This window comes from Phascolarctos cinereus, unplaced genomic scaffold, assembly GCF_003287225.1.
Source record: "Phascolarctos cinereus isolate Bilbo 61053 unplaced genomic scaffold, phaCin_HiC Scaffold_3;HRSCAF=262, whole genome shotgun sequence".
In the NCBI taxonomy this organism is placed as follows: domain Eukaryota; kingdom Metazoa; phylum Chordata; class Mammalia; order Diprotodontia; family Phascolarctidae; genus Phascolarctos; species Phascolarctos cinereus.
In genome coordinates, this window is record NW_027555736.1 from 258,471,887 (window position 1) to 258,481,439 (window position 9,553).

The 9,553-nt window shown below is 42.7% G+C and overlaps 1 protein-coding gene across 2 annotated transcripts; it reads left to right on the plus strand.

Annotated features, from left to right (window-relative positions):
* The first annotated feature begins 3,043 nt into the window (after window positions 1-3,043).
* BMP4 (bone morphogenetic protein 4) lies at window positions 3,044-9,553 on the plus strand. 2 transcript variants are annotated; one of them, XM_020974889.2, is made up of 4 exons: window positions 3,044-3,075; window positions 5,802-5,927; window positions 7,002-7,384; window positions 8,421-9,553. In XM_020974889.2, exons 1-4 carry the CDS (start codon window positions 3,062-3,064, stop codon window positions 9,275-9,277), a joined length of 1,380 nt encoding a protein of 459 aa, XP_020830548.1. In that variant the 5' UTR covers window positions 3,044-3,061; the 3' UTR covers window positions 9,278-9,553. The 2 variants fall into 2 exon arrangements, with proteins under 2 accessions (XP_020830548.1, XP_020830549.1); XM_020974890.2 differs by lacking the exon at window positions 3,044-3,075 and adding an exon at window positions 3,158-3,270.

Sequence of the window (9,553 nt, forward strand, 5' to 3'; positions counted from 1 at the left end):
GATGTCTTCCTGCATCAGTGGCTCAGGAAAGGTTAAAGGTAAGAAGAGCAAAGGGAAATGGCTAACATTTTGAAAAATAAGCAACAGTGGCTATAGGAAAAAAAAGAATTTGTTAGTGGAGAGGTTGGTTAAATACCTGCTAAATCATTGCGGCCTTCAGTTTTTCAAGAAAAGCCAGTGTATACTGCCAGACATCATTTATATGTTGTTTGGTTTTTACTGAATTCCCCCCCTTCTTTTTAAAATTTTAATAAAAGAGATGGTTAACTGTGAAGGAATATTTTAGGAAATGAAGGTTTCATAAAAGTAAGATATCAATAACAGTATTTTTTTTAAAGACAAATTGCTTACAATCAACGTCATAAAAATGTTGGAGTTGGAAGAGGCTTCAGAGGTCATCCAACTGAAACTCCTATGCAAGCATCTGTTTTCCCAATGTAATCATTTTAACAGCCTATTGAGAGAACTTTCCTTCCATTCTCAACAAGTCAAGGAGGCATGAAAGGAAAAATTGCAAATGCTTAATTTTCCAGCACATGGCCAATATAAAGACTGTGCACCCAAGGACTCTACCTTGGCAATGAGAAGTCTGCATTTTTGAGCAGAACCAGGCATTTACTCGACAGTTTTAGTCAAGTTCCTTTAACGTCTCTGTACTTCATTCCTTCTCTTTTTCCCTGCCTCCCTCTTTTCTCCCTTACTATCTCCCTTTATTCTCTCTTTTCTCTCCCTTTCCTCTTCCTCCTTCTTATATCCCTTCCTTCCTCCTTTCTTTTCTTCCTTCCTTCCTCTGTTCCTTCTTCCCTCCCTTCCTCCCTCCTTTTTTGTCTGTCTGTCTCTCTGTCTCTGTCTGTCTCTCTGTCTCTCTTTTTGTCTCTGTCTGTCTGTCTGTCTCTCTCTCTTTCTCTCTCTCAAAAAGGAATGGACCTCACATGTGTAGAGAGGCCCATGTGTTGCAAAAGGTCCACCATTGGCAAGGCTGTCATTGTGTGGCAGGAAAGAAGGCAGAATAGCCTCTTCTTCCCAACCTTCTCCAAGGAAGACTTTCATTCCTTCCAGGTGGGTAGCAGGAGGTTGGCCAGATGCCACTATGCTCTCCTTAGAGAAGGGGGATACTGTGTTAGAAGTATATCTATCTGCTCCCTAAAATCTTTTTCATTTAGGAATATGGTTGGGTTTGAGCTAACTTTTGATTGCTTTGTCATTTTGAGAAAGGGTAGGGGGATCTCAAGCTCTAAACCCAAGGTTTCCTAATACCTAATACCAGGTCCAAAATGAACACATATAGCAAATAACAAAGAAACCCATTTATCTAAATCATAGCAAAGCAGAAATCGGAGAAGTTATGAGATAAGTCAGCTCAGCTAAGAGAGAGTCCTTGACCTTATCCAACAGAAAACTTTTTCTAAAACCATTTCTAGTATAGCAAGCTGCAAATAGGGACATGATCCTCTCATGTCTTCCCAGTCACTTCAGCAATCTGAAGTGGGGTCATCCTCTTCCATCTTTCTTCTTAAAGCTGTAAGCACAAAGAGGACTTGAAGCTTAATGAGTCCAAAGTGGACTTTGCTTGAAGAGCAAAGTCTGGCCCAGAACTGAAGTTCTCACCTATCTCCAATTCTCACCCCACCTCTCACACAGGGCAGGACATTCATCTCCACCAGTAAGGAGAGAACATACTAAGGGGCTTCAAGAAAGGAGCTGTACTTTCTTCCTTTATTTCTTTTTCTTCTTAAAAACAAAATAGAGGAGAGAGAAGAAAGAGACATACTCATATCTTGAAAAAGGTACCTGTGATCTAGAAAAGAGTTATTAATTGGCACCTTGTTGGGGAGTTGGAGGTAGTGATAAATGGGAAGCCAAGCAAAGGGGAAACAATTATATGTATATGTAAACTTTTTTTTTTATTTGAGTTCTTGTGCTGCACTTTGGATCACTTTTCAATCCTACCCTGTCTCTAACCGTTCTAGATGCTGTCACCCCCAAAATTCATGGCTTATTTTTGCATATCTGTGGGAGGGGGCAAGGGGTTGAAGTCAGTAACCAGATCATCATGGATCTCATTGTATATACTGTAATCTGTGATTTCATACATATACACACACATAAAAGCAGTGTGGGGTAAGGGGATGGAAAGCACACCTGCCTCAGAGTCAGAAAAACCTGAGTTCAAGTTCAACATATCCTGGCACTGTAAACCTGGGCATGCCATTTAATTTCTCCAGGAAACATTAAGACTACAAATTACAAAAGTCACCTCTCTGAATTGGTAGGGAAAATTACCTCACTGGGAGCTCCCTACACCAATTAAATCCCAGGCCTGGACTTATACATACTTATACATACATTTAGATATACATATGGCATACATACATATATGTATTTATACACATATACACATATATGCAAAAGCCTTTTCATAGATATTGTAGGGGAAGTCTTTTTAGGTTTCAGACTTTCAGAGCTTACTTTTCTAGAAAATTGTTCACAGTTTGCTTCTCAGCATTTAGAAATCTTTCAACAATTTAAAGACAGCAAACTAATCCAACTGCTCCTTTCTCCATAATTTGATTTTAGAGGTGTTTCATTATCTCTAATTACTCAGAGTAAATTATGATTACTCAGTGTTTTAATAATCAGTTTGAGTAGCAGTTACTCTAAACTTAAGGGAAGGCCAGACTCCCATGGGTATTTCTTGTGAGCAAGCAGACTAGTCTGTGCATGCTTTCTAGTACCACTGAACTTGGTCCCCAGGTGAGGACCACAAGCCATATTAGAATGGGAAAAGGAGCTTCAGAAACTCTGGGGTTTAGAATTAAGGCTGCCTTGGTTTTCAGGACCTTTCGAGGTTAGCTTGCAGGATTAGAGGATGTGGGCGGGCACTCACATGGAAAAAGGGAGGAGAAAGCCAAAGAGAAGCATGAAGGGGAGGAGAGGCTAAGAGAGGAGAGGGAGGAGTGGACCCAAGTGTGAAAGAGGAAAGGAGGGCAGGGCTGCTGAGAAAAAGAGGAAGGAAGGAAGAAAGAGGGGAGAGAAAAGGAGAGAGAAAAATGTAGAGAAGATGGCAAAAGTTAGGTATGGTTAGTATGGAAGGTGATTTTACTCTTGCAAGAATTGATTCTGCTTGCCTGGTGATTGTTATATCTCACTGATAAGATTGCAGTTAAAGATTTTTTTAGATTCCTGTGCCCTAGCCTTTGGTTTCTGGACAGGTTTACTACAACCTTTCAGACAGAATTGCTCAAGATTCTACTACTCTGAAAACACACGGTAAGCAATAATAGGCTAGGGATAGCAGGCACAAGGAAAATCACTGCAATGAGGCTTCCAAGAAAGGGGATAGAAGGGAGGAGGGAGGGAGAGACACACACACACAAACACACACACACACACACACACACACACACTCACAGAAATGGAAGAAAGGTTGTGGGGAAGTTTTGTTCATTTCTTAGTTTTCCCCACACAAGACTAAAGAAAATAGAAATGAAATGTTTAAGTAAGAGATGATGACTCCAGGATACGAACTTGTAACTGTCCTGTAGCCATAAGCAGTAACAGAATGAGACAGAATGGGGGAGGTGAAACTCTTTGTAGGTGGTTGCTAAATATTGCTTCTTGGAGCCCAAAGGAGAATATCTTTGCTCTGGGCTCTGAAACTGCTCTCTCTTTTCTCTCCAGAGTCAGTGGAGAGCTGAGAGTTCTTTAGTCCTCATGTACGGCGGGGAGTGAGTTAGGAATGCTGGCTCTGTTCTGAAGCCATGTGGGCACACCTTGCAGGGAATACTTGATTTCTGAAACTTCCCCTGAAAAATATCTTCCTACCACCACCAAAGACCTTATTACTGTTAACACACACACACAGACACACACACACACACACAGACACACATACACCTCCCACTGCTCCTATAGTCAGATTTACTAGTGTTTTCAGAGAGGCGTTGCCTTGGAAAATATTTTTCTATTGCATAGTCGAATGCGGAGAATTTTGGCAAATTGGGGAGGCATTTTTCTATTCTTTACTCTCCTCCCTTAGGATGATCTTGTCTTCTCAGTCTTGAGTTATTCTGAGGGGCTTTTCAGGAACAGAGACTTCATAGGGAATTAGTTGCTGAACTCTATCCAGAGATGTAAGGAAACCAAAAGGGCAATAAAAGATTGCTTATTCCTCTGGGCATCTGCTTCTAAATTGATGATTAAAATCAGGCTCAATTCTTCAGATATCAAAAAAGGTTTCAGTAAATCTATGTATCTTGGGTTGGAGCTCAGGGAGAGTGAATTTTTTGCTGTGAGATGCCAAGTTATCTGGAGCTATTTTCCTTTTTTCCACCTAAGTGGCCCAAGAAAGAAAAAAAAAAGGTTTTCTAAAAGGGAATTAAGCAGACCAAGTTAGAGGGATCATGGAGGTGGAGAAAAGGAAGTCAGTGCGGCACAGAAAAGAAGTGTGTGAGTAGTACTGAATTGTTTTGGATGGAGAGGGTAGGGATTCATTTTTGTAAATGTTTTATTTGTATACATTTGTAGGACAGAAAAATTTGACACCAAAAGCTGCTCACAATTATTTAATTCTATGACCAGATGGGATTTAATCTTTACAGTGAGGTTAGGATATGAAAAGTCACAGACCAGGAATTGAAAAAGAGTTGAGAAGCATTTCTGAATGGGTGTTTTTTTTTCTGGGTGTTTTTTTTTCTGGGAGTTTTGCCTAGTTTAAAATTGATTAGTATTACTGAGTATAAACCTGGGCATTGATGTTCTCTTTCGGAAAGTCAGTTCTTTTTTGGATTCAGGGTATTCTTTTGCCAAGTTCAAATGAAGGAGGTGGGCCTAAGCCATTTATTTAAGAATTCTTTTAGTAAAGAAAGTTGAGAAAACGGTTATTTCCCTTTTTAGTCTTCCTACTCCCTATCCATCCTCCTAAGTGTCGATCAAGAGCCTTTAGCTGGGTGGTCTTAGAACTTGATGTCTGCTGTTGCTTGTGGTGACTTTTCTCTGGAAAGCAATATTTTGACTGTAAGAGATTTGCAAGAGGAAGTGGTAGCAGAGTGTGTGTGTGTGTGTGGTGTGTGTGTGTGTGTGTTCCTCTGTTTTCTTTTCTTTCTTTTCTTTCTTTCTTTCTTTCTTTCTTTCTTTCTTTCTTTCTTTCTTTCTTTCTTTCTTTCTTTCTTTCTTTCTTTCTTTCTTTCAGACACAACTCACTCAAAAGACCTTGTGGTATAAATAAGTCATGCCAACTGAGTCTAATAAAAGACCCAAAAATTCCAGAATTCCCATGAGTTTCTCGTTAAAAAGGCACAGACGCAGTAGTGGGTACCCACTGAGTGGTACCTTTGAACCCTTGGCGGGAGGAGATTTTTCCAGACATCCTGTAATCCGCAGGTAGAGAGGATAGTCTTCCACTTCTCCTTTCCCCACAAGCAGCTTTTCTCATATCTGCTTGAATTAGCTGAATCCTTAGCGCTTTGGACTGGAGGTTTCGCCTTGGGCTGCTCGAATTTAGGATACACCGCGGACCCGGCAAGGCTCTATCGCGATTCCCAACTACCAGCTAGGTTCCTGGAGTCGCTGGAGGCGTTGCGATTGACTTCGGGGTGGGAAGGTGTTCAGGGAGTGGAAGGGGCGGGGAATGGGAAGGATTGTGGGGTGGAGGGAGGAAGGAATGACCCTTTTGACTCCAGAGGAGGGACGAGATTCTCAGCGCGAGAGGCGGGGACTGGCTTCACGTGACTTTGAGGGGCTGGAAGAAAAACAGAGCCTGTCTGGTTGGGAATCTCATTATTTTCAAATATTCATTTTAGGAGCCATTGCATAGTGCCATCCCGAGCAGCGCAGTGCCTCAGCTTCCCTGAGCTTTTCAAGAAAGTTTGTTTAAAGACTGGCTGTCAAGAATCATGGACTGTTTTTATATGCCTTGTTTTCTGTCAGTGAGTAGACGCCTCTTCTTGCTTTTTATTTTATTTTTTTACTACCCCCCCATTAATTTATGCCCCCGCTTCTTCCTTTCTCCCCACTCTCCCTTTCTCCAGTGTAACAATTTCGGTCTTTGATATGCAATATTATAGCCCTTAATTTTTTCTTCGCAGCCTTTCCCTCTCCAGCTCCAAATGCAACTTAAGTTGCCTTCACATCTGGTGAAGAAGGGAAGCGCAAGTGGGGAAGGGAAATGGGGGGCGGGGGGAAGGAAAACCCAGCAGTTAGCCTTATATTTACCTTCCTTGATTTTTCCCCTCTTTTTAGAAAGCCCATCATTTCTGTTTATGTTCAGTGTCGTTTGTCAAAGCTGTTTGAGCGGGCAGGGGGAGGAGCCATGTGCTCATTCCTTGCTGAGTTTATCGGGAAGCAATTAAGCACTTTTTGCTGGTCTCTTAAAAACACTTAAGCCTCAGAATAAACAAACGAGGCATCCAGCCTGCTCCAAAGCTGCTTTCTCTGTTGTTGGAACTCTTTTGACGCATCCTTTGATTCCACCCCTCACCCTCTAAGCCTACCACTCCCCTCCAACCCAGTCTTAATCAGCGGGTTGTTCTGCTGCCCGGGGGTGGGGGTGGGGGGTGGGGGAGAGGAGGTGGGAAGGGGAGGAAGAGTAGAGAAGAGAGAAGGAGAGGGTCGGAGGAGAAAGGGGGGTCGATGGCATTTCAAGCACCCCTCCCGTTTTAAACCCCTTCAACGTTAACTGTTTATCCTTGGGCAAGCCAAGTTGAGATCATGGCTAAGATAGTAACAGGGACAAAAAAAGATTAACAGAATGGAGGCTATCCGATTTGGGGTTATTTGACTGTAAACAAGTCAGAACAAGTAATTACAGGGCAATTCCTGTGTTCAGACCATGCATGGCTGCAGCTGATCCGGAGTAGAGGGAAGGCGAGACACAGACTTGATCTTTGGTCTGGTTATTAATCTTGGCCGCCATTTGTGGACATATATGTATACACAAGTGCACATATTTTCATCTTTATTTATTTTATTAATTTAACCCTCCAACCCTTAACCCTCCCTAGAGACACCATGATTCCTGGTAACCGAATGCTGATGGTCGTTTTATTATGCCAAGTCCTGCTAGGAGGCGTGAGCCATGCTAGTTTGATACCTGAGACGGGGAAGAAAAAAGTCGCCGAAATTCAGGGCCACTCGGGAGGACGCCGCCCTGGGCAGAACCATGAGCTCTTTCGGGACTTTGAGGCTACGCTGCTGCAGATGTTTGGGCTTCGTCGACGGCCCCAGCCTAGCAAGGGCGCTGTCATCCCCGATTACATGCGGGATCTCTACCGGTTGCAGTCTGGAGAGGAGGAGGTGGAGAAGGAGCAAATCCAGAACTTCAGCCTGGAGTACCCAGAGCGTCCAACCAGCCGGGCCAACACCGTGAGGTGTTTCCATCACGAAGGTCAGTCTGAATGCCCTAAGTCTAGGGATGGAGAAAAGAAACTATGCTCCCGGTTAAGAGTAGGTAGGACGGAGGAAAAGACTAGGGAAAGAGTATGTATGTGAAAAATTAAATAATAGCCCCCAACTACAGTCGACTTTACCTATGCTACTGACGATTTGAAGGTCCTGAATCGAATACTAGAATGAATTTTACATCTCTGGAGACTGAGAGGAAGGAAGTTGAGGGCACTGGAGGTGGGGAAAGAAGGGATGTCATCATTAGGAAAAGTTCTCTTACTTCCCTATTACTTGTCTTTTCCTGCCTCCTCCTCCTCCCCCCAACCTTTTCAGAGTTATCCCTGTCAGCTTTTCAAGTAGTATTTTTTTAAGTACCGACTAAATTTAATACTACAGCTGTTATTTGTAAAGTTTGTTCAATAGGGGCCTTGTAATCCTATCTGAATGTTTCCTAGTGGATGTTTCCTTTCCAGGGTAAATCTGAGTTATTAATCCACCAGCATCATTACAGCTTTGGAATTTATTTTCCCTTCTGTAACATGATCAACAAGGCATGCTCTATGTTTCTTAAATTGATGTGGAAATGTTTAGCAATACTAGAAAATTGAAGCAGAGTGGTAGTTTGTGTATATTTCCTTTCACTTCTTGCTGTATCTTCTCCGTTTTCTTTTTTATTTAAAAACAACTTGAAAAACAAATGAACAAGCAAACACACTAAAGCATGGACACGAAGCCAAGATGTTTTTAAAGAAGAGTCTGATCGTGCTGGAGTAAGGAGCTGCCACAGGGAAATTACTAGAAATATAAAAGAAGATAGGAATTGCTTTCTGGTTTTGGTACTTGAGAGTTGCATTTTTGCCTATTTGAGAGAGTTGCTAGTTTAAACTAACTAGCTAAATTCATGTCCATAAAATATCTGACTGGCAGTGTTCATAGTTCAGCCCTTTAGTTGTATCTTAATTTTCTCGTGATTTTCCTCCCTCTCAAGAAAAAAAAAGTTAATGTACTCTTTTTTCCTTTTTCCCTTCTGTGCCTAGAACATCTGGAGAGCATCCCAGGGACCAGAGAAAACCCTGCTTTTCGTTTTCTCTTTAACCTCAGCAGCATTCCAGAGAATGAGGTGATCTCTTCTGCAGAGCTCCGGCTTTATAGGGAACAAGTTGATCAGAGCCCTGACTGGGAGCTGGGTTTCCATAGGATTAATATTTATGAAGTCATGAAGCCCCCAGCAGTGTCCATGCCGGACAGCCTCATTACTAGACTATTAGACACCAGACTTGTCCATCACAATGTGACTCAGTGGGAAAGTTTTGATGTAAGCCCCGCAGTCCTTCGATGGACTCAGGACAAACAGCCTAACCATGGGCTGGCTATTGAAGTGACTCACCTCCACCAGAGACAGACCCACCAGGGCCAGCATGTCAGGATTAGCCGATCTTTACCTCAAGGGGGTGGGGATTGGGCCCAGTTCCGACCCCTTCTGGTCACTTTTGGCCATGATGGCCGGGGGCATACCCTGCTCCGTCACCAAAGAGCTAAGCGCAGTCCAAAGCACCATCCACAGCGGCCCAGAAAAAAGAGCAAGAACTGCAGACGCCATCCCCTTTATGTGGACTTCAGTGACGTGGGCTGGAATGATTGGATTGTGGCTCCCCCAGGTTACCACGCCTTCTACTGCCAGGGGGACTGCCCCTTCCCACTCACTGACCACCTCAATTCCACCAACCATGCCATCGTTCAGACCCTGGTCAACTCAGTCAATTCTAGCATCCCTAAAGCTTGCTGTGTGCCCACAGAGCTAAGTGCAATCTCCATGCTGTACCTAGATGAATACGACAAGGTTGTACTTAAAAACTATCAGGAAATGGTGGTAGAAGGATGTGGGTGTCGCTGAGACTCGGGTAGCCCTTGGTGGGAAGGGGAGAGGATACACACATGCACAAATACAAACTCACCCTCATCCTCCACCTAACCACTTATCCACACACAGACTGTTCCCTTATAGCTGGACTTTTTATCTTTTTTAAAAAAGAGAAGCAACACCCTAAACATTCACACCTTGACCTTATTTATGACTTTTACGTGCAAATGTTTTGACCATATTGATCATATATTTTGACAAAATATATTTATAACTATGTATTAAAATAAAATGAGTCATTATTTTAAA

Excerpts from the sequence above, each read along its gene's own strand:
- BMP4 (XM_020974889.2), top strand. Across the intron at positions 5,928-7,001 it reads ATATGCCTTGTTTTCTGTCA|AGACACCATGATTCCTGGTA; the intron begins GTGAGTAGACGC and ends AACCCTCCCTAG. Across the intron at positions 7,385-8,420 it reads GAGGTGTTTCCATCACGAAG|AACATCTGGAGAGCATCCCA; the intron begins GTCAGTCTGAAT and ends TTCTGTGCCTAG.